Source organism: Pan troglodytes, chromosome X (assembly GCF_028858775.2).
Source record: "Pan troglodytes isolate AG18354 chromosome X, NHGRI_mPanTro3-v2.0_pri, whole genome shotgun sequence".
In the NCBI taxonomy this organism is placed as follows: Eukaryota; Metazoa; Chordata; class Mammalia; order Primates; family Hominidae; genus Pan; species Pan troglodytes.
Window position 1 is genome coordinate 127083235 of NC_072421.2, and position 24186 is coordinate 127107420.

The 24186-nt window shown below is 52.3% G+C and overlaps 1 protein-coding gene across 1 annotated transcript; it reads right to left on the reverse strand.

Moving 5' to 3' along the window:
* Positions 1-14214: 14214 nt before the first annotated feature.
* APLN (apelin) lies at positions 14215-23820 on the reverse strand. The gene is made up of 3 exons (XM_016944056.4): positions 23428-23820; positions 17458-17629; positions 14215-16775 (listed from the first exon to the last, which is right to left on the reverse strand). Exons 1-2 carry the CDS (start codon positions 23492-23494, stop codon positions 17463-17465), a joined length of 234 nt encoding a protein of 77 aa, XP_016799545.1. The 5' UTR covers positions 23495-23820; the 3' UTR covers positions 14215-16775; positions 17458-17462.
* Positions 23821-24186: the final 366 nt, after the last annotated feature.

The window sequence follows — 24186 nt, forward strand, 5'->3', positions numbered from 1 at the left end:
TCAGTGCCTTGCCCTTAGTCTCCCAGCTGATAAGAAGTAAAGCTGGGATCTGAACTCAGGCCATCTGACTTCAATACCTATGCTTCTAACCACTAGGTTATACTGCCGTTTCGCTGAGCAAGGCAGCTTGTAGTGGAGCTGATGCCCCTGTGGATTGAAGGCCCACTCATTCACACACTCACAGCCACCCCTGCTTGGAGGTGGCATAGCAGGGAACAAGTTGGAGTTGCCAGAGGCCCCAAGGCCTCCACCCTACCTCTATCTTGGAGCTTAAAGTATCTCGCTCCTGGCCTCTTTTAGGAATGGTAGGGCCATTAGCCCAGTGAAGGCTTTGCCATGAGTTTCTCAGACCTTTGCAGGGATAGCAGGGCCCTAAGGAGACTGAACCAGGGTGGAAAAATCTGAATAGGAGTGGAAGAGGAGGGTACAGGGCAGCCCATTATTATCTCTGGTCATTTAACACTTCTTAAACACCTACTATGTGCCTGTACAGGGGGCTGGAACTACAGCAATGGACCAGAAACCTGTCCCTGCAATTAGAGAGCTCACAGTCTAGAGGGGGAGAGCAACTAGCAAACAGACTACAGAGAGGGAAACTGAGGCCCAGAGAGGTCAAAGGCCTTGCCCAGGAATACTCAGTGGGTGAGTCACAGAGCTGGGCCCAGAGTCAGTGCTCAGACTCCCAATCCAGCATGATCCCTGCTACAGCAAAAGCAAGCAAATGCAAACAAGCTCAGATGAAAGAGGGGTGTTATGAACTAAGGAGAGGCATGAGGCAGGCAGGGTTAGGCAGAAGGGCTATCCTACTGGAGGTGGAGTTCAAAGGAGGGTGCTACAGTCTGAATGTGTCCCCCAAAATTCATGTGTTGAAACGTAAAGCGAATATGACAGTAGTAAGAGGCAGGGACTTTCGGAGGTGAGTCATGAGGGTGGAGCATTCATGGATGGGATTAGGGCCCTTATAAAAGGGCTTGAAGGAGTTGGTTTGTTGGCTTCTCCTCTTCTGCCATGCGAGGACACAGCATTCCTTCCCTTTTGCTCTTCTGTCCTTTCCACCACCTGAGGACACAAGTGTTCCTCCCTTCCAGAGGATGCAGCAACAAGGTGCCATCTTGGATGCAGAGAGCCGCCCTCAACAGACAACTGAACCTGCCAGCAGCTTGATCTTGGACTTCCCGGCCTGCAGAACTGTGAGAAAGAGATTTCCAGTTATAAGTGACTTAGTCTCAGGTATGTTGTTATAGCAGCACAAACAGACTAAGACAGGGGAAGGATGTCCAGGTGGAGGGGTGCGACTGGAGAAAGCTCAGTGCTCAGTGAGCCCCAGTGAAGTCCCAGGAAAGCCACTGGCAGCAGCCCACACGCTTGGGCGGTTCCTGGACAGCCAAAGGAGGAACCACACCCATCAGGCCCACCAGCCTTGGACGTGGCCCAGCAAGGCCAAGCGTTTAGTAATTGGGGAAGTGACTGTCTGCTGCCGCCCCAGTCCAAATGAATAATTATGGAATGTTTACATGATGTGGTGTTCCTGACACCTTCTCAAGTTTCCATGGCAACTAGGAACCACCGCCCCCCAACCCCCAACCCAACCCACAAGATGTTCTGTCTGTTGTGGCCAGCAGCTGTGTCATGTTGTGAATAAATAACACATGCCTGGCCTTGGAGACTGGAGTTACCCTACAGTCATCCCTGACAGGGCAGACTTAGTGAGGGGATGGGGCTGCAGCAGGCAGTAAGGCGTCTCTAATGCTTTGAATGCATCCACCTGCCTCATCCCAGTGTCACCAGAGATAGGCCATGGGTCAGCATTCATCCCAGTGGTCCCTCCTGGAGCTAGTAAGGAGACGTCCCTGCTAAAGAGATGCTCAATGTTTAATACACCCAAGCTTCAGTTTACTCCCCTTGAGCTTTTGTTTTCTCATCTGTTGAAGATACCCATGTCTGTCTCATTAACTTTTTATAAAGAAGAGATAAGATGACAACCAGGGCCAGGCGCTGTGGCTCATGCCTACAATCCCAGCACATTGGGAGGCTGAGGCAGGCAGATCACCTGAGGTCAGGAGTTCGAGACCAGCCTGGGCAACATGGTGAAACCCCGTCTCTACTAAAAATAAAAAAATTAGCCAGGCGTGGTGGCACACAAGAAAATCTCTTGAATCCAGGAGGTGGAGGTTGCAGTGAGATCGCGCCATTGTACCCCAGCCTGGGCAACAGAGTGAAACCCTGTCTCAAAAAAAAAAAAAGAAAGAAAAGAAAAAAGAAAAAGATGACAACCAACCAGCATAGAAAGCATATCCTACCATAATGGCTAGCACTTAGTAGGTGCTTAAAAATGTCACATCTGGAAGGTTCGTTCTAAACATTTGTGCCTGCCCCCACAACGGAAACTTCTCTCCTCCCCAGATCCCCAGATCCATGAATAAGTGGAAGGGCAGAAGCTCCAGTGGTCCTCTGGAAGTCAGAGAACCCAAGTTAGAGGTCCGTCCTGGTGGATTGGGAGTAACCCTACAAACGTGAGACTCTTGTTTTAGCTCTGACTGTCCTAATGGCTGGCGGTGGGGCCTTGGACAAGTCACTTGCCCTTTCTGGTTCTCAGCCTCTCTGTCTGGACTATGAGATGGAGTGGCCTAGACCAGAGGTTTTTCAAATTGTGTTCCACAGAAGCTTGGGTGCCTCAGGGTACTCTGTGGTAGGGAGAGGGATGAGACTGAATGGGTGGGGCTCTGGGCCCCTGAGCCTGCTTTGATGGAATTTATATGTGCCAAGGCTTTAAAAAAACAGTTTGAGGCCAGGCACAGTGGCTCACGCCTGTAATCCCAACACTTTGGAAGGCCGAGTCAGGTGGATCACCTGAGGTCAGGAGTTTGAGACGGGCCTGGCCAACATGGCAAAACTCCGTCTCTACTAAAAATACAAAAATAAAAATAAAAATAAAAATAACTGGGCGTGGTGGCAGGCACTTGTAATCCCAGCTACTACTCAGGAGGCTGAGGCAGGAGAATCACCTGAACCTGGGAGGCGGAGGTTGCAGTGAGCCGAGGTCGTGCCATTGCACTCCAGCCTGGGCAAGAGAGCGAGACTCCATCTCAAAAAAAAAAAAAAAAAAGTTTGAAAACTCTGACCGCATGCTTTTGGCTTTGATAGGGAAAGAGAGCTCCTTGGCCACTTCCTCAATCCCAGAGTGCATGAGTTCCCTGGCCTGGGAGCAGATACACCAAGAGAGGCACTGGATCCCAAAGGTACCCCAAAGCTCCATTTTCTCCCACACCACCCATCCTGAGCTGTCTTTCTGTCCCAGAACTCCTCTCTGACAGTTCCGACTGCCCAAAACCAGGCTACTTCCACCAGATGCCCTGAGGAACAGTATGGCAAGGGGCCCTGGGCAGAGAAGAGGCTGAGGAGGACGAACAGGCCCTGGCCACCTCTTTCCTTTAGGAGGGTACAACAGTTCCCAGTGGCCTAACCTCCCAGGGCGTTCTCCCAGAGTGTGGAGGGCGGGGGCCTAATCTGCATTCGGGACAAAGCCTACCCGGTGCTCGAGTGTTGTTGTCATGGAAACTCAAAAGGTGTTATTAGCATCTTTTCAACTCAGTGGCCCTGTGTGGTCCAGTCCATGCAATCTTAGCAGTAGCACACCATCACCCTGGCAACCCATTAGCCTAGTGTTGTTACCATGGAAACTCCAGTAAGGTCCATCAGTCCGGGAAGTTCCCAGAGGAGATAGGCACTGGGAGATCTGCCCAGCAGTGCCTACTCTGAGGGTCTCCCAGCTGACAGTGACCTGCTCTGCATACACTGACAGTAGTTTAGGATCTTTTCCGGAGCGAGCTAACAGTCCATGTGACAGGAAAGAATTTGGCCCTGCAGACTGGCAGGTCTATGCCTCGTTACCATGGAAATGCTGCTTGTCAGGATCTCAAAGCACAGTGCAAAACTAACTCTTCCAGGAGACTGAGGCTGGCAGGAAAGGAGGCTGTGAGCCTGTTCTTCATTCACATGCCCATTCATTCATTCATTCGTTCATTCAGTATCTAGTGCACGCTCATTAATACAGTGGGCACTGCGTATGTCCGAGGCTCTAACTGGAGCAAACAGGTGGGCTCACCAACTCTCTTCAATTGAAAAGTATATTGAGGTGGAGGGGACCATCTTACTTCCTGTGTCAACCTCCACGGGAGGAAAAGGAGTTGACATGCCCAAAGGAATGGAATCGGGGGGTCTCTGTGTGTCGAGGGGTACAGGGAGAATGCTTGCTTTCTGTAGCCTCCTGTTTTTCACCTATCCCCTGCTTAAGCCTTCAGGAAACAGATCTTTGTGTGGTCTGGATCACCAAAGGCTTGGCCAGACATGCTAGAAGTTTTCAGCAGCCACAGCTAAGTGAAGTTAGAACAGGCTACGTTGGGAAGCAATGAGCTCCCCATCACTGGAGATGTACAAGCAGAGGCAAAAAATCCTGCTCAGTGAGGGCCATGTAGAGCCCGCAGAGCACAATGATTCAGAGCTCAGATTCTGGAGCCAGATAGCCAGTCTTCAAATCTTGGCTCAGTTTACCAGCTGTGTGACTTTGGGCAATTCACTTAATCATACTGAGCCTTGATTTCCTCATTTGTAAATGGGAATGATAAGAGTTTCTTCCTCATGGGCTTGTTGTGGGGATGAAATGCGTATAATATATAAAGCACTTAGAACAGTACCTAACATATAATTGCTCAAGAAATGGTAGCTTGTATTATCCCTTGATGGCCCAACTAAAGTCCCTGACAAGCTTGGGATTCTATGTGACTATGGGTCACTAATCTTCCTGCACACGGAAAATCAGAAAGGGACTCTGGCAAGGGTAAGATTCTGTGCTGACCAGAGAGCTGGCTGAGGGTAGCACCTCAGAGCTTTGAGCTCATCACCACTTGCGTGCTTCCAGCAATAGTTTTCCTTTCCAAGTACTTTTGGATCCATGTCTCAATTGGGCCTAAAGACAACAGCAAAGGACACAGTTACCATCCCCTGTGATAGATAATGGGAAGTAAAGCTAAGAGCGGGAGAGTGGCTCACCTACCAAGTGGCACAACTGGGATGGAAGCTTTCTCTCTGTCACACCACCTCACAGTCCCCAGGGCCGCCATAAGGGGAGGATAGCAGTCGGGAAGGAGCAAGTCATGGGCTGGGCGGAGGAGGAGCCCAGCATGACAGTAACCTATGAAAATCAGCTTTCCACTGTCTGCACTTCTGCAAGGAGGAGTTGAGGCCAAAGCCAGGGAGCAGAAGGGGGTATTTCCTAGAAATGCGGCGGGAGTGGCTGGTGTGCTCCACCCATGGGCAAAGGACAAGGCTCGGCCTGCGTGTGAGCACTCACTTGGAGCTGAACTTGGAGCCTCCAGAGCTCCCATCCCTCTGAGCTCACTCAGAAAGCTTTCCCTTTGGGCAAAGTCCAAGGGGGTCATTCAACTGTGATCTGACACTTCTGCTTTCAACTTAATAGCTCAAGTATTTAACGGATGGCTCATGGCCTCACCAAGGGATTTTGCTTGCCAAGACTAGCAAGGTGGGCTAGTGTTTTCATGCCATTTGGAGGAGCAATGAGAAAGGATTGTTTAAAAAAAAAAAAAAAACTTTGCCTGAGAACAAGAGTAACGCCCTAACTCATGGCCTCATGAAGCTCCAGGTTAAAATGCACACGTTACCTGGGAGTATGGGAATTGGACAGGGGCAATAGTGAAAAATCTTTAATAGCCAGCAAGGTCTGGACACCAACTGATTAGAATGTTTGCTGGCCAGAAACACGTTATAGGGATGCACCAGCCCAGATAGAGGAAAACAGCAGCCCTGGATGTGGGCCTTGGCAGGGGCCGGGTGAAGGGAGGGTTTGCTCCCTGAGAGGTCCCATGAGCACACGCAGGAATCAGATCTGCCTGTGGCCACCAGAAGGTATGAGATTTCCCACAGCAGCTGGTGGTGGGGTGGTGGGCAGGGTTGGTGTATCTGGTAGGGGGAAAACTGGTGGGAACATGGGGTTCACTGAGGGAAGAGCTCCTTGGGACAGCTCAAGGGCCAGACAGCCTAGGACAGTCCTGTAAGGATGCAAATGGGGCCTGGCCTGGCCTTGGAGACCCAGATGCTGCCCTCTGCCCTCACAGACTTCACCCCTGGTGCCTCTGGGTGGCAACTTCTCTCCCTCTCTCAGTGAACATGCATACGGACTATAATATGCTACACAGCGTGGAGCAAATATGCATACCCATTCGGTGTTCACACAAGCACATGCATGGAGCCCACGTATGCCCATGACCTGTAGAGGCACCCTCTCAAGTCAGTGGGGCACACCCACAAAATTGTTCAGACTCAGAATCTTGGAGCAGAAGCAATTTTAGAGCTGCCCCCATTAAAAAAGTCGTCTTTGATGAACGCCAGTCAGCCACTCCTCTACACACACTTTGGCGTTTGCTCGTTCTCACACCTCCTGCAGAACAGGAAAGAGGAGATGACCTCGGGAACTTTCTTAAAATGGCCTGTGCCTAGACTTGACGCAAGCCTGAAGAAGTCCCTGCAGTTCCAGGACTCAGCCAGCAGGGGGCAGCCTCTCACGACACACTGGGTTTCCCCCAAAGAATAAGCAGGCTTGGAGGAGAAAGGGAGGCCAACTGCAAAGAAAGGGAAACATATAAGAAGTTTCCAAAGTGTCCGGCCATCAAGCTGACCCAGATGCATGTAGCCAGCCACTCCTGTGGGTGGGGAATTCTCAGCCCCTCATATTCAGCTGGTGAATTGATAGAGTCTGGGGCAAGTTATCAGAAGAGGATGTCTTAGTGACCATAGTACATCCTGCTTGCCCAGCCTAGAGCCACAGACGGAATCAACCAGCACACAGGAGTTCAGTTGAATCTCTCATTCTGCAAGTCACAGCCTCTCTCAGGGCCTGCTTCGTTGTCTGTGAAATGGGTTTAACAATAAATCACATCTGCTTCCTCCCACCTTGGTGCTTTGGACACAAGCCCTGTGCTCCCTCTGCTGAGACCTCCTTTCTCCAGCTTAACCCCTACTCACTCCTGAGGTGTCAGCTCCCACTTCACCTCCAGGAAGCTTTCTCTGACCCCAGATCGTGCACTCAGTGATAAACTTCCTAGAGGCCTGTTTTTCGCCTCCAGGGCCCTTGCCACAGTTCCTGGTTAGACATTCGGTTGTGATTTTTGAATAACATCTGTTTCCCTCTCCAGGTATTAAGGAATGTGGTACAAAGTAGGCCCTCAATAAACATTCAGCGAATGCTGAGAAATGAATTCCCATAGCCCTTTTACAGATCAAAAAGCACTTTCACATGCAAACAGGGTGGTCTTCATGGTACCCGCTGAGAACGATGGGGTTTTTTCCCCGTTACACACACAGCACTCTCTACTGTACCAAACATTTTAACTTCAGAAACTTCTGTCACTAGAAGCCCGAGAGGGAGCCAGGGATTCTTACTTCCATTTTAGAAAAGGTAAAGCTGAGGCCTAGAAAGGTGAAGTGACTGACCCAGGCTTGGAACTTGGAGGAGTCAGGATGTTTAAGTCTCCGCATCCCATGCTGGAAGGTATGATCATTACATTCCCTCATTATCACTGTCAGCATCGTCACCTCCATTGTGGCTATAGCCATGCCTAGTCTGGTGAGGAGGTGTACAGTTGGCGAGCACAAAGGCTTTTGAAGGTGGCGGGCAGAAGTCTGGGTTCCAATTCTGGCCTCACCTGCAGGTGACCATCGGGGCTAGGAGAGCATCCAGGGAGGATTCATGGGGGAGGGGAGCCTTGGCTGGCAGTTGGAGGACCCAGAGAATTGGAGGAAAGTGGAGAACCTGGGAAGGGAAGTCTGGGGAAACTAGAAGAGCACTGGAAATGGGTTTTGGGTGACTTAGGCTGAGGCTTTCCCTGCTTCTGCTTCCTAAAAGATGGGTATGAAGCTTCCTCCCTCGCAGGTCCTGCTGAGGCCGGTGCGCAGGCTCAGGGCCAGGAGAACATCCCTGGGGTTGCGGGGGAGTGGTACAGAGGGCGCTGTGGCTACAACAGCTAGTGAGGGATGTCACACCCTCACCACACACCTTTCGCTGGTGCCTCCCAGAGGAAAGGTGAGGACCAAGTCTTTCTCCACTGTTCCTCCTCCACTGTCCCTTGCATGGTGTCCTGCACAGAGTAGGCGTTTTTTTTTTTTTTCTTTTGCTGTTGTTTGTTTTGCTTGTTTGAGACGGAGTCTTGCTCTGTCGTCCAGGCTGGAGTGTAGTGGTGCAACTTCTGCCTCCCAGGTTCAACGGATTCACCCGCCTCAGCCTCCTGAGTAGCTGGGACTACAGGTGCCCACCACCACACCCAGCTAATTTTTGTATTTTGTAGAGACGGGTTTTTGCCATGTTGGCCAGGATAGTCTCGAACTCCTGACCTCAGATGATCCACCCACTTTGGCCTCCCAAACTGCTGGGATTACAGGCATGAGCTACCACGCCTGGCCAAGGGTAGGCATTTTTTAGCTGATTGTTTTGGGGTAGGGGTAGGCCAAAGAGCTCTTTATAGGCTTGGGTTCTAAAAGTTTGGGCATAGATTGAGAGAAGGGGAGCTCCTTTTGAAACTTACACAAGGCATGGGACCTAAAACTTGACAGGCAATTTGGGAGTGGGAATGGGGGTGGGGCAGGCTGTGGAGCTGAGCTAGAGGGTAGCCCAGAGAAGAAGGAAGGAGGAAAGAGGATAATCAGATCAGAAGGTCTCTGCAGTGCTGGAGGTGGAAGGGGCTGTGTGGTGAGATTCCCTCCTCCATCCCCCTGCACTCCTCACTGGGACCTTTTTCCTCCCTGCTTTGTTTATCCTCTCTTATCTTTCCATATCCCTCACATCTGAGGAGTTGGGAATTTCCAAAGGAGAGAGGAACTCCAGGCTTCCAGAAAGCTCAGGAGCCTAGAGACATGGGGGATGAAACCCCCCATAACGTATGCCAAAGTCACCAGCCTCTATCCCTACACCTGCTGGGGAGGGAGCCAGAGATGTCTCTGCCTAGATGGAAAAAGAGGCACCCTCTTTCCAACAGGCCTCTTACAGCCCCCAAATCACAAGCAGTTCTGTTGCCCTGGGACTGAGGGTGCCAAAGCGAAGCCCCTCCCCTACAGACGAGAGGTGACTGCAGCCCTGGAGGGAATGCTTGGCATTTCAGCAGTGCCTTTGCCTTCCTTTAAAGCAATGCCACCTTGTTTCTCTCAGTTCGTTTGCACATACCACAGAAGATCTTTAGACTAATGGCTTACCTTCTCAGTGACTCAGTTTCCTCAGCTATAAAATGGGATTGTGATGGGGACTGACTAAGTCAGGACAGGTGAAGTTCCTCAAACAGTGCTTGGCACATGAGAAGCGCTCTACATGAGTTTGCTAGGACTATCTAGCTATGTTCCTTTAAGAGTTCACTTATCCTTTCTGAGTCCCACTTTCTTCATTTGTAAAAATAACAGGGCTTAGGGTACTGAATGATCTCTCAGGCTCATGTCAGCTCTGCCCTTCTATGATTCTGTGTGTTTAAGGTAGGGAAAGCAGAGATTGTCATCCTATGAAAATAGATGAGGGAGAACCAGGACCCCTGATAGATGAACAGGCCTGCCTGGAGTCACACAGCCAGTTACTGACCAAGCTGGGGTTAGGATCCAGAGCTCAGAACCCCAAGTTTCACGCCACCAGGCTAGCTCTGCAGCAGTGTGCCAATTTTTTAACATTCAGGGAAGATCAGAAAGCATTTAATTTGTGCAAAGGGAGAAGTACGGAATGGAGGTTCCAGCAGCCCCTGGGGTTATGGGAAGCTTGTGCAACCCACGTAACCCAGCAGTGGACTTCCTCACTGGCTTAGGTTCCCATTTTCCTGCCATATGCCTAATTCTTCTCCCAGAGCTCCTCCCTACAGGTCCCTGGGTCAGGTCCCGAATTGCCTCTGGAGGGCAGCCTGAATCACCCCCCACTGTTAGCTGGGACCCCAACAAATCCCTAGTCACAAGCAGGTGCTTCACATCTACCCACCCAGGTGTCCTGGGCAGGTGAGGAGGCTGAGACCCAGAAAGGACCAACGAAAGACTTTGCTAAGCTACCCAGCAAGCCCTGGGTAGAAGCAGATTCAGGACTGGAACCCACGTTTCTGAGCCCCTGGCCTTGTGCAGAAAGGAACCCCAATGGCCAAGCAGGTATGCTGGAACAGGTGCCTGGCTCCACAATTCCAGACAGATCAGGTGCTAATGGTGAGCACTTAACACCTTTGGAGAGGCCTCCTGGGCTGCTGCCCAAGCTAAGCTTCTACAAGGAAAAATGCTGAGGACATAATCTGTCCCTGGGGAGGCCCTAAAGGTTATCTGGGAGACCGGAAATTTCTAGTGACTGAGGCACACTCATGGTGGGAAAGAGGACCCTTAGCAGAAGCAGGGAAGCTATCATAGTTTGTTTTCTGTAGCCACAGACTGGGTAACTTATAAAAAAAAAAAGTTTATTTAGCTCACAGCTCTGGAGGCTGGGAAGTCCAAGGGCATGGCACTGGCGTCTGGTGAGGGACTTTTTGCTAAATCATGACATGGTAGAATGGCATCACATGGCAAGAGGGCAAGAGTGTGCCAGCTCAGGTCTCTCTTCCTCTTCTTATAAAGCCACCAGTTCCATCATAGGGGCACAACCCTGATGACCTTATTTAATTTTAATTACCTACCAAAGGCACCACCTCCAAATACCATCAACATATGAATTTAGGGATTAAATTTCCAAAACATGAAGTTGAAGGATGCATTCAAACCATAGCAGCAGCTGATCTGAGCCGGGGACAGACCCAGGTTTGAGGCTCTACTCACCCATGAGTGGCTCTGTGAATTTGAACAAGTGACCTCACCTCCATGAGCCTGATTTTTCATCTATAAATTGGGGATAATGATGGCTGCCCTGTCCAGTTCTCAGGGCTAGAATGAGGCTTAACAGAGATAATAATAGCTCCCACTTGGTAGGCTTGTAACATGGGCCGGGCACTGTGCCAAACACTTTCCCTGCATCATCGCGGTCAATCCTGACCACAGTGCTATAAATTGGGCAGCAGCATCCTGCCTAAAGCAGAAACATGGGCTCATCCAGATCAAGACCCTTGCTGCAAGGTCACACAGGTGAGTAAATGGTGGTGCCAGGATTTGAACCCTGATCTGACTCCAGACTTCCCCTTCCACTGGAATCACTTTGTTAGTATGATTATTATCAGAGGCCATCTCATAACCAGTGTATTAAATCACTTAATTCTACACCTTGCTGCAGAATGTAAGTCTTCCCCTTGGACTCCAGGCAAGGGTTCAGGGGCTGAGTTGAAGGGCTTGCTGATGCTTCATTTGAGACAGGGCTGGGAAGCCATCTGCTTTTATAAAGATTTTTTTGGAACACAGTCATGTCCACTGGTGTATGTATTGTGTACGGCTGCTTTTGCATGTGCCAAAAACTTTACCTGCATCATCACAGTCAATCCTGATCACAGTGCTAAAAAGTAGGCAGCAGCATCAAACTCAAAGAGGTTTGAGTTGAGATAGAGACCACATGGCTCAAAAAGTCAAGAAAACTATCTGGCTCTTTACAGAAAAAGTCTGTTGGCGGCTGATTTGAAACATTCAAGGACGTGTCCTGGATGCGGCTTGGGCCTTTGGCTGAAGTCCAAGACAGCGGCAAGGGGAGTCCCTTGCTGGGCTCCTTCTCTGAGCACTGGCCACTGCATAGGAAAAGCTGGATTTTCAAAGGAGTCCTAGAGAAGAAGCCTTCCTTTCAAGAGTTACCAAGAAATGCTGGCTGAGTCAGCGGCCCTTCTCAAGCCAGGAGAGGAAGATACTGAGTAAATCTCTGCCATCTCCTTTGGCAGTTAGCTGGCACAGGCACACTCTGGTCAGAAAGAAACTTTGGATTGAGAAATTTCAGTTGAATAACCTTTAGGCTTGGAGAGTCGAATTCTATAAGGACCTCAGAATGGCTGCTCAGGCCAGGCCTCATGGTTCCCTCAATACGGAGGAGCCCAGCCCCTACAGGGGGTACCAAGCCAGCTAGGCCTACAGGAGAGTCTGAAATGTTAGATTTCTAAGCAGTTATGGCTCATTTTACACCACACCTGGGGTCCTGAAAAGCTGTGTGTGGTCTGAGTCTGTTTGCCTCCCTAATCTCTGTCATTTCAGAGGCTGCCTAATTCTGGATGGATTTGAAAGAGTGTTGGTTTTCAGATTCTCTGCTCCCACTCGTCAACCTCTCAGTTCAGGACCTCCGGTCCAGAAACAATCAGTTAAGTGAACTCCTATTTCTTTTCCTAAGCTCTGCATTTTGAAAAGCAATGCCCTACTCTGCTTCTGTTGTATTTATTTGGTCAAGATATCTCCAAAGGGTAGTAGCAACGCATATCATATGTTCAGCCTTCTTTTGGTTTGAGGTCTAATTATCTTTACAGAAGCCACCAACTTTCTTTTCCTTATCCCCTGCCCCAAGGAGGTCACACTTGGATCCACCCAATAGTATCCAGTTGACTACATATGTTCCATAGACCCTGGTGGCTGCTCCCCCTTCCTTGTCCCCGCCGTCTCTGCCCATCATCCTTTCACCAACTTAACCAAATGCTATTGTGCCTTCTAGGGCCTGTTTTTATCACTCAGCCTCTATTAGCTTTCCCTGATCCCACCAGTCCACACTGTGCCCTCTTGTACTATGAGTTTGTATTGTACTTACTAAGAATAACAAACATAGCTGGGCATGGTGGCTCATGCTTGTAATCCCAGCACTTTGGGAAGCCAAGGCAGGTGGATTACTTCGGGTCAGGAGTTCAAGACTAGCCTGGCTAACCTGGTGAAACCCTGTCTCTACTAAAAATAATAATAATAATAAAAATAAATAAATAAATAAAAATACAAAAAATTACCCAGGCATGGTGATGGGTGCATGTAATCCCAGCTTCTTGGGAGGGTGAGGCAGGAGAATCATTTGAACCCAGGAGGTGGAGGTTGCAGTGAGCCGAGATTGCGCCACTACCTTCCCTCCAGCCTGGGAGACAGAGCAAGACTGTGTCTCGGAAAAAAAAAAAAAAAAAAAGAATATCAAATTGTACCTAATTCTTCTTTCTAGTTAGGGGACCTTCTGTAGTACTGTAGAAAGAGTTTGCATTCTGGAATTTGAAGACCAGATTCTAGATTCACTTATCTAATTCACTGTACCCTTATGGGTCAGTATTAAGTTGTCCTGCCCCATGCCCCACTCCCTTCTCCTTGCTTTCACGTGAATTTAGAACTTTGGGGATGATTAGGCAGGTAACAGACTAATCAGCATAAAGCCAGTCCACCTGAAACCTCTGCTTAAAACCAGTTCCACCTGTTTGCCTAAAAGTCAAACTAGTAATTTTAAAATAAGGCATTTTGCACCAGTTTTCCTAAGAGGCACTTCCAATGTAACATCACTTTTTTTTTTTTTTTGAGATGGAGTCTGGCTCTGTCACCCAGGCTGGAGTACAGTGGTGTGATCTCGGCTCACTGCAACCTTCACATCCTGTGTTCAAGCAATTCTCCTGCCTCAACCTCCCGAGTAGCTGGGATTACAGGCACCTGCCACCATACCCAGCTAATTTTTGTATTTTCAGTAGAGACGGAGTTTCACCATGTTGGCCATGCTGGTCTCAAACTCCTGACCTCAAGTGATCCGCCTGCCTCGGCCTCCCAAAGTGCTGGGATTACAGGTGTGAGCCACCGCTCCCAGCCGTAACATTGCATTTTTAAATCACTATCACAACTTGTAGCATTTTGTCAATAATGCGATTGTTTTGTATGCTTGTGGGTGACTTTTTCTATTTTTCTCTCCTATTGATCATTTTTATGATTTTTTAGGGAGTTTGTTTGAAGACCCTTTCTTTAAAATTGTATATTTTTAGCACTAAATACTTGTCAAATCTATAGGATTTCCCACGAGATTTATCAAATGAACCCATTTTGATCCCTCCTCTCTGCTTCTCACTGAGTTTTGCTCTGTACTGTGTATTCCTGTGTGCACCTAATGGGTTTATTAACCAAATTAGCATGTACACAATGTTCCCTTCTGTTCTGCAAGATATTGGCATTTTGACAACAAACGTGAAGTGAGACAGATGGGGCAGAATTATATTGAACTCTTTGCATTTTATTTTTCAGGCTATCTCATTCATCAAGCAACTCTACTTTGTGAAACATAAAATGATACAAACAAAGTCATTATCAAATGTATTTATTGCTGAAAAGATAACATTTTTCAAGAAAGGCAAACTGGCTAAAAAGTCCTGAAAGTGTTCAAAAGTAGATAAAATAGCAGAAGACACCCACCAAGGATACAAAACAATTTTTAGTAGCGATCCTGCATTTAATCAGTATGTTCTTAAATAAACTGCTTTAAAAAAATTCTTCAAATGACACTGCCAAAAAAATTAGGACACCCAAACGGATGCCAGAAAACCTGTAAGTGGGCTGGATTTTATGTGACCTGGTCATTAAGCATAGGGATTCATTTTGTGAGCTCATGGCAAATCGGTTTGAGGCCAGTTGACCTAGAACCGATTTGGGATGCAGGCACTTACCTCCCTGCACGTGCAATATGTGGGCATGGGGACACCCATGACCCCCAGGGGAAAGGAATGCCCCTCCTGAACATGACCTCCAAGAGTAAGGGCGAACTGTCAGCTTTTAACTGTTTATTATAAAGACATATTTACACAGAACAATCTTTACAAACACATTGAACACAGGGGAAGGGAACAATTTCTTAATGAACAGGGCCTTAATATCTTTGTATAAATTAGTATAAGAATCATAAACAACCACTTTAAATAAGGCAGCCCCCCCAGCCCACCCACTACCCTCTTCTGTTCCCTATCTCCCAGCTTTCTTAGCCATCCCCCACTTTCTCCCCTTCCCCACGGGGCTGGGCTTGGCTGCAGGTCATGGCAGGCCGATGAGGCAGGAGACACAGAAAGGAAGGGGGAAAGAAGGCCCAATCCCTGACGGGGGCGTCAGTGGCAGAAGAGACTTTCTGGGCACCGACCAGTCCCCACTCCAAGCATGAGCCTTTAAGCAGCAGCAGCAGCAGCAGCGTTAGCAGCAGCATAGGTAAAGGGGCTTGGGGGAGGCGGATAGGCAAACATTGGGGCTATTGTGGGACTTGGGGGGCCCTGACTCCCCCGTCCCCACACACACAAAGTTGGGCATCAGGCTCTTGTCTTCTCTTTCTCCCTCCTGGGAACCCTGCTCAAGCAAAAGGGGAGAAAGCCCCCTCCAAGGAATGGCTGGTGATGGCCCCTCACGGAAGCTAGGGCCTCCCGGGGAGAGGGTGCTATTCCTGCTGCACTTCCTCCCATCTTTCTTTCCTTCCTTCTCTTCCTTTGCTTTCTTTTCTTCCCTCCTTCCTTCTGCCCTTCCCTTCCTTCTTCTCCCCTCTCCGCCTCCCCCAAAGGAAAAGCCCTAGAAGGAAGGTCCGGTCAACACGAAGGGAAGGCCATGGAGTCCAGTGATTGAAGGCTACCTCGGACTCCTGAAAACCACCCTGGGGTTGAGCGGTAGTCTCAGTGCCTGAGCCGCCCCTATTAGAGTACCCCGGGTCCGGGAATGCTGCCAGTTATGGGGGCAGCTGGCCAGTTATGGAACCTTCCAGCCCAGCTGGGGGAATGGTGCAGCAGGGGTAGGTCAGGGAGGTGGGAGCAGCTCCAGCCCCACAACAGGACAGTTCACAGCCAGCTTGCCTCTCCCTTCCCTTCCCCTCCCAGCCACCCCCAGCCCCAGCCTCGGGAAAAGGCACTTCATTTGCTTTGAAAAGACATCATCAAGAGGGAAGAGGGCGTCATAAAGTAGGAGATGGGAGACCTGGTCCCCATCCCGGCTCTGCAATGACTCTGAGCAGGTCACTCCCCTCTCCAGGCTTCTGTTTTGCAGGCGTTTGCCTAAGAAGGCTAAGTGATCTTCAAGGGTCCTGTCAGCTCTAATATTCTGTGATTCTTGGCAAAAACAACCTCTTGCTTGGCTTTTACTCCTGGGAGGGTATATGGCCATGTCAGGCCCAGCACCCTCCCCTCCTGACCTGGAGCTTGGGCTAGCTGGGGACGGGGTGTGGGGGAGGAAGAAGGGAGTATTGGGAGGCACACTAAGGCAAGAGAAGTGACAAAGGACTTCACGGGCCCCTCTCTACCTCTCCCTTAACTGAGCAAACACCGATGCTCCACCCACTTCACCAGAGCTCCCCCCGCCACACTTCCATGCCCCCAATGTGCCCTGTCTGGATCCCCGCAGCCAGCACCTCTTAACTAGAGTCTCTCCTTGCTTTTCTCTGCATTATTCCCTGGAGGCCGGGGGAGGGGTCCAACTGACAGGAAAACAAGGGATCTGCTGGAGCCCACAGAAGGGAGCATTTCCACCCCGCGCCCAGGGCAGACATGAGGAAGGAAGGCCCAAGTGAAGGTTTGGGGCGTTAGATGAGACAGGCAGGGACTAGGGCGGAGGGGACCTGGAGAAGAAGGGAGGCTTTCTGGGGCTAGGTCTCCAAAGCCAGTCCAGGGAGGGGCCAGGAAGATGGACTGGACGGATTCTTGTGAGAGAACGGGAATCATCCAAACTACAGCCAGGAGCACGCCACTGGGGGAAGCAGGCAGGTGAGAAGAGCTGGGCCCACTGGTGGCTACAGCAGGTGCGAGATGAGAGCTGAATGGACGTGAGGCCTCCAGAGAAGCAGACCAATCTATGGAGGAGACACAACCGCAGGGGGTGGGCACTTGGGGGCCCCTTCAGTCCTAAGGAGACAAAAATGACAAGAGAGAAGTCATGGACATATGCTAGGCCAAAGGAACTCCCCAGGAAAGGAGAGGAGACCGCCTTCTCTTTCCCCCAAACTCCACTCAGCCCAAACCTCAATCCCAAGGCCCCTGAGTTGGTGCCTGCCTGTCCCCACTGCAGTGGGACAGCCAGCAGACCAGGGAAGGGGCAGGCTTCAGCTGTCCTCTCTCTGCTGCCACCTTGGTTCTTCCCTCCTTCTCACAGCTCCGGGCAACCACAGCCACAACTGTCCTCTTGTTCTCTGCCTGAGAGCCCCTAGAGCTCTCTGCCTCCTTCCCCAACTCTGGCGACAATCTACACTGGACATCTGTAGGTTTGCCCTGGGCACCCCTCCCCAGCCATTAAGGTCCACCAGGATGTCTACAAATCTCTAAGCAGGCCAGCCTCCCCAACCCCAGGCAGCAGGGTGGAAGGGAGACTGGCTCCAAGTATCAAGCCCCTCTCTAGGCCTCAGACGAGGAGATCGTCTGTAAAATAAAGGGGCTAGACAGCTGCCCCATAAGCTCTCTTGCCAGCTCTAAGCCCCCAGGACTGCTTGATGGATGTGTCTGGCCAGTGATGAGCGGCAGGGTCACCCGGCTTCTAGGCTGCCCTTCTCCCTCCGCTTTAGCACTGTCCACTGAACAGAGGCTCAAGTACCTGCTTCAGAAAGGCATGGGTCCCTTATGGGAGAGGCGGGGCCGCTGGCGGCGGAATTTCCTCCGACCTCCCTGCCAGGGCCCTGGCCCATTCCTTGACCCTCTGGGCTGCACCAGGTGGCGGACATTGCCGTCTTCCAGCCCATTCCCATCGGGAAGCGGCATCAGGGACCCTGCAGGAAGGAGAAAGCCTGTTAGTGAGGAAGGTTGTTGGAAACGGGCAGGGGCTGCAGACCACAGGCCCGCGGGAGGGGTGGTCTGTCCATGTGGTGGCACTTCTCATAGATTTTCTTTGTTTCTCTTTTTCATATTGAGGGAAAATTTGCCATTTCTGCACCGTCCTGGGACAAACGGAACCTACTACTCACATCTTGCCATTGATGTAGCTGACTTTCTGTCCTTTTGACAGTTATATCATGTTTCTGACAGGCACAAGTGGGTTCTTTCTTTGGAACGTCATTGGGGGGTGTGCACTTTGGGGTGTCACGCCTGTACTTGGCTGGGGGGCAGGAGGCAGTAATCACCATGGCACCCCTGCAACTGGTACACTTCAAACATTTCAGACATATGACATTACAATGACCCTCCCACCGCCATGGACCCATCACCCAGATTCAACAGTTATCCAGATGGAGTCACATATGCTTTAGTTATCCCTTTTCTATTTTCCTTGACTGCAGTATTTTAAAGCAAATCCCGAACATCACGTCATTGTACTCCTACATCCTTTGATATGCAGGATGACCCACTTGTGAGTACTAGGGAGCTCATATCTCGCCCCTGGGTGTCTCATCGGTGGTTAGGCATCTCTAGGGCGCCAAGTCCTCCCAGTGGATGGGGCTGGGCCAGGGGGGTTAAGGGGGAGAGGTCTCTGACTCAGCCTGCCTCATGCTGTGACCGGATTTAGAGACCTGAGACCAGATTTAGAGACCAATAAATATTGCATGAATATTTGAGAATGAATAAATGAGAGAATGGTCACCTTCAGCAGCATGTCTGTGCACCAGGAGGGGGGTGGGCTGTTGCAGTTGGTACCTCCCCACCAATGCCCTACCTCCTGAAATTCCCAGATCACACCCTGCATCCTGTGTCTCATGTAAATTCCTTCCATTTCAATCCCAGCTGGCTTCTATTCTGCACTCTGGGGCTCCTCTTTACATCTGTCCACATCTGTCAGGAGGCTTAGAGTAGAGGCCTCCTGACACCAGACTGAGCCCTGACAATGGAATCCAAGTGGTGCAGGGTATCCTTGGGTGCAGTGAGGGAAAAGGCATGCAGGCCGACTCTCGTGAAGCCTGCAGTCCATGCAGGGAAGCCGAGCTGCCACCCCCAAGACAAGCCTGGCTGGTGGTGGCAGGCAGTGTGTGGAGATGAGGTGGTGCTGGGGAAGAGGCAGCCAGGCAGGGTACTTGTGCAATGTCCAGTACAGGCCTGTGCAGATACAGCATCTGAGGCCAGAGATAATGAATAACAGTCTCTCTCCTCCTGCACACCATCTGATTTGCCTGCATCTAGATCCCTGTCCCTCGAGCCCCATTGCCATCTACCCAGGAATTCCCACCACTTGCTCACAGTTTCCATAGAGCCTCCCATTGGCTGCTCACACCCCAATCATACCCCTGGCAGCTCCCCCTTCCCCTCTGCCTCTGCCTCCAACATCCCCACGCTCTGTTCCTTCCTTGGCTCCTTGGTTTTTGTGAGTCCTCCTCTGCTTGCACACAATTTCCAAGTGTTCAGCCTCCTCTTGGGCCAAAAGTGGGCGGGTTTGGCCTTAGGGCCCTCTTCCCCCAGGCTTCTGAGCCTGCAGTTCTCCCCACTCACACCCAGACATACCCACCCCCTCCACACACACACACATAAACACATATTCTCCAAGCCTGCACCCTCCTTCCCTCTTTCCCCAAGAAAAATTGCCAGGCCCATGAGGACCCCGCTGTTGACTTGTGTCATTTGGTTAACTAGCCACACTTCCATGCCAACTTATCCCTTAAATTCATAACCTATGAGAATTAAAAGAAGAATTATCTTAGCACTTTGGAGCAGTAAGTATGGATGGAACAAGGGGGCTGCTTCTGTCTGTCATAGAGCTACCCTCTTGGCGCCATCTGTGAGGGGCCTGGGGCTGGAGAGGGAAAGGAAGGAAAGACCTTCACTAAGCTCCCCACTGCAGCTGCTTCAGCCTCTGCCTTGAGTTCTGGGGTCCCCACAAGGCTCACCCTGATCACTGAGGGCGGATCTGAATGATGCTGATAAGGAGCAGGGGAAGGACCTAGGGGCCTTGTGAAGTGAACCAAGTCAACACTTGGCTCTCACCTCTGCACCTTCGACTGCTGGGGGTGCAGAAGGGATGGGGCAGTGGTGCAGGCCATTGTAGCTCAGGGTGGTGGCAGACATGGAGAAGAGAAGCACGGTGCCAGGAGGGGGAGGGCATCATCTCCAGGTGCTCAGCACCCAAGATTGTGAGTGTCTGGCAGTCAGAAAGGGAGGGCTAGAGGCCATATGTCAGGATGGGGAGCAGGGTTGGTGGCTCTGACTCTGGCCAGGAAGATGTCTAGACTCTAGGTCTGCAGAGAAGAACCACTCTGAGCTGACTGAACCCCCAGCCAGGCCCTGGAGAGCAGCCCCGGGCTTCTTGCATCCCTCCCATTGGGTTGGGGACTCATTGTCCTCAGCATCACCGAGATCTGCTGGCTCCTCCCGCACTCTGAGCCCATCACCCACCTATTTCCTACTTTTGATTCTGAGTCTGGCTCACCATCAGATAAGCTGACATCTGAAACCCTGGCTTTATGCTGTCCAAAGGAACAAATTAGAGGCTGTTGATTCTCATCACTGCAGAAGTCTTGACTGTACAAAGAATTCCCCTTTAGAAATGGAGGCCAGCCCTAATGCACTTAAATATTTTCTTCCAGCTCATTTGCTACGTAAAAGGAGGCTGGAGCAATCCTCCAAACAATCTCGAGCCTAGAGAGATTGGAGCCATTGCCTGCTGAAGTGCCATCAGCCACGAAGCTACAACATCTCCACGCTGAGAACCACAGTCAGGGGGAGGACAGGATTTGACTTTCATGCTATCTGAACTCCAACCCTGCCAACGCACAAAGAGGTACTTGCGACTTTTCAGGAACATGCCAGTCTCATCAGGAATGACGCACCTGTTTTTCCTCTCTCAGTCTGGCCTGTCTTGTGATGACTTTAAAAGCCCAAACATATGCTCCGGTGGGGACCCTGCTGGCAATGCCCCTCCACTGCTCTGTGGTCCTGCATGTGTCTCTTTGTCTGCCCAGCCCCCCATCCCAGTCGCCTTCTCCAGGGCCCTGTGCTGTCTCCAGTGCCAGCTTTGCTGCCCTGGGATACATCATGCTCTGTCTGGTGGCCCTCTGCTTCCCTTGCCTTAGTTCTTTGCGAGGAGAGGCCTGGCTCAGGTTACACGGGTGCTTAGTGCTGAGGACTGGGGATGGAGTAGAGATGCCCTTCCCTGAGCAGGAGGGGTACAGTAGGCTCTCCTCACACTCCCACTGTGACTGCAGGCTTTGAGCTGGGCCTGCGGAGGGGGAGGAGAAGGGGAAAAAGAGGGGTGCTCAGAGACCGAGGGACACTTGGCCCTGGCCCAGGAGTTCTCAGACTCACAAGAGCAAAGTGTATCCCAGGTCAGGAGGCAGTGGAGGAGTGTACGTGGTGGTAGCAGGGTGATGAGAGGCAGCGTGGAGAGGGGTCGGGGGTGGACATTTCAAGTCAGGACAGACTGTGGAGAGGAGGAAGTGTGGTTTTCAGGCTGGAACTTTGACTGGGGACTCTGGCTGGGGACAGCATGCCAGTCCGGGCCAAGGACAAAGTGGTTCTGGGATTCCTGCTTCTAACCCAGGACAGGAGCCAGCGGGAGCAGGACATGTGTACCTGGACCCTTGGCTGGTGGCCACCTCCAGGGACATGCCCTTCCTTGGCTCCAGGAGAAGTCAGGGAGTAGAGAAGTCAGGGAGTAGAGAAGTCAGTGAGAGCCGTGAAAGTTTCCAGCACGAGGCTTGAGCAAAATGTGAGGGCAACGAATTTATCCAAATCACAGTGGACAGATGACCTAATGAAGACGGGGGAATTAAAGCACGAAGTGGCAGGCTCTGGACCAGCCACATGGTGTTCGGGCATCCTGGCTGACTTCCCTTCCCTTGAAACCAGCTCTCTCCCCTTTGCTAGTACTGTCCCAATGGCTGGGACCCAGGAGGGTCTGAGTGGTTGTCTATTGGCCAGGGGTCTCCCCACAGCCTCTGGGGGGAGCACCAAGTGTGCAGATCCAGGAGCCCTACCTTCCTCTGGAACACTCTCTGCACCCAGTCTTCTTCTTCCCTGAAGGCACCACCCTGGACTATTTGCCTGTGGTGGTATTGTGCAAGTGTCGTGCCTTGCCAATGACACCAGATGGTAGGCTCCCTGAGGATAGGCTGGTATGGTGTATCATTTGTATCTTACATTCGTATCTTTTGCTCCCTCTGTTACCTGCCTGACAGGAGTTTCTGTGTGAAAAGCCTGCCCACTTCTTACTGTGGTGGTGGCTCACTTCGTGTTCAGGTCTTGAATAGAGAAATCACCGGCCAGCTACCTGGAGGCAGGAGGTGCCAGCCCCAACCACTGCACCTTTCTGAGAAGCCAGGCAGTGTTCCCAGAGCCACAGCAGGGCCAAAAAGCAAGAGCAGAGAAAGGAGGTGGCCTGCGATGAGAGGCAGACAGAGCTGGCTGGGCCCCTCAGAGGCTCCTGGGCTGCATGCCATCCTCCTGTTCTGGAGGGTTTGGAACCACTTAGGGCCCTGTGCCCTTGCCCCAGGAAACTCACTGCCCTGCCTTCTCCTTCTTTCTGCTCCCACCTCCCTGTGACTCCAGCCATGGTCCTGGCGTTAGTCCACCTGGTCTTGGCCTTCCCCTTGTGTGGTGCCAGGCAGGCAGCAATGACAGCCAGATCATAGGACTGTGGCAGCTGGAGGTGGGAGCTGGCAGCCCCAGGAGACATTGACACACAGAGGACAGGCAGCCTGGGATGGGGCTGCTGGGGCGTGGGTGGGGACCAGGCTAGGGGCGGACATGGGCACTAGTGCCAAGTATTGGCAGGTGAGGGCAAAAGGACTCCCCTTTCCTGAGCTGCAGGGAGGGGTCGGGTCAGGTGCTGTGCTTCCTCCTTTGGTGCCTAGCGGCAGGGAGACTAAGGTGAAGCATGCCCGTGCCTGGGACAGAAAGGAAGGCTGGAGCCAGGATGTAAGAGAACCAAGTCTCTGGGGGTGGGATGGAGGCTATGGGGAGGGCATCCTGTGCAGGGGAGGAGACCAGCCAGGACCTTGGGGTTAGGGAGGAGAAGACCAGCCCAGCCCGGCTGGGCCCGGCCCTGCCTGGGGGAGGCTGCCTCTGCTCACACATGCAGGCCGAAAGGAGCAACAGCTGGGCTCCATGCCGCCACCCCCTCCGCGCACTCCTGCCTATGCAACAAGTGTCACGTCTGCATGTTGGCACATCATCCCCGGTTTACCGCGCCCCTGGACTGGCGGGAGGCTCCCAGCCTTCAGGGACCAGAAGACGTTCAACATGGGAGCCCAGCCCACTCGACTCTGGTCAGTTCCTTCCATCGATCCACGAGGGAGCGGGCATGTCCCCCGCCTCCACCTCTACCACGCGGGGTGCAGGGCGTGGGACACGCGGCGCACACCTGTGGTCCTGAGCTCCTGGGACTGCGAGCGACGGTTAGGAGGGACAAGGTGACGGGCAGGTGATGCCAAAGGCCGAGTTGAGCCCCGCAAAAGAAGCAGTCCTTGTGGCCAGCCGCCCCATGGCTCGGGGCGCCCTGTCAATCTGCTGCCTGGCGCTGGCCGGCGCGTGGCTGCTACTGCACGGCTCGCGCCGGGCTCCCCGGGAGGCGGGGAGAGTGCGAATAGGGCGGAGGGAAAGGAGCACGCCGGCTGCAGCCCGGGCGAGCGGGAGGGCGCGCACTCACCTCCACACACCGCGGTCAAGGAGAGCCAGAGCAGCAGGAGCGCCTGCACGCAGAGCCGCAGATTCATGCTGCTCCTTGGGCCGCCGCGGCCCCGGCGAGCCGGCGCGGGGGAGGAGAGGTCGGGCGCCCGGAGGCCAAGAAAGGCGCGAGCCGCGGCTGGCGCGTGCGGGCGCGGAGCTCGGGAGGCTCCCGGGCCGCTGAGTGTGCGCGCTGAGCCCCGCTGCTCCCGCCGGCCGCCTCCGCTCTTCTGCAGCCTCCTCTCCCGCCGCGGGGCAGCGCCGCGAAGCTGGCCTCGGCGGCTCCGGGAGCGGCAGCGGCGAGCTCTTTCTTAGCGGCTGGCTGCTCGGCCGCGGCTGCAACTGCCCGTGACTCCGGCTGCCAGCGAGAATGCTCCCCGCTCACTCCAGGGGCTGCATTTTGTAGCTTGTGGCTTGGCCGCGAGCCCACTTGGTCATGTGGTCATCGGGAGGGCTAGAGGGGGGGCAGGAAGAGGGAGAGGGAGCGAGCCTCCCGCACCGCCCCCCTCCAGGCACGCACTCTGCAGCCCCAGCCCGAGCGTGAGCGCGAGAGGGAACCCCGAGGTGGCCCTACAACAAAGGCTGCGCGGCCTCTCTGACAACCTACAACCGCTCCCCGGACAATGCCCGCCTGGCCGGGGGCCAGAGGGTTTGCAGAGACCTGAAGGATTTCAAACACAGGAAGCATTTGGGGCGGTGGAGGGGCACACTTAACCCTTTCTCACCTTGCTTCCTTAACAGC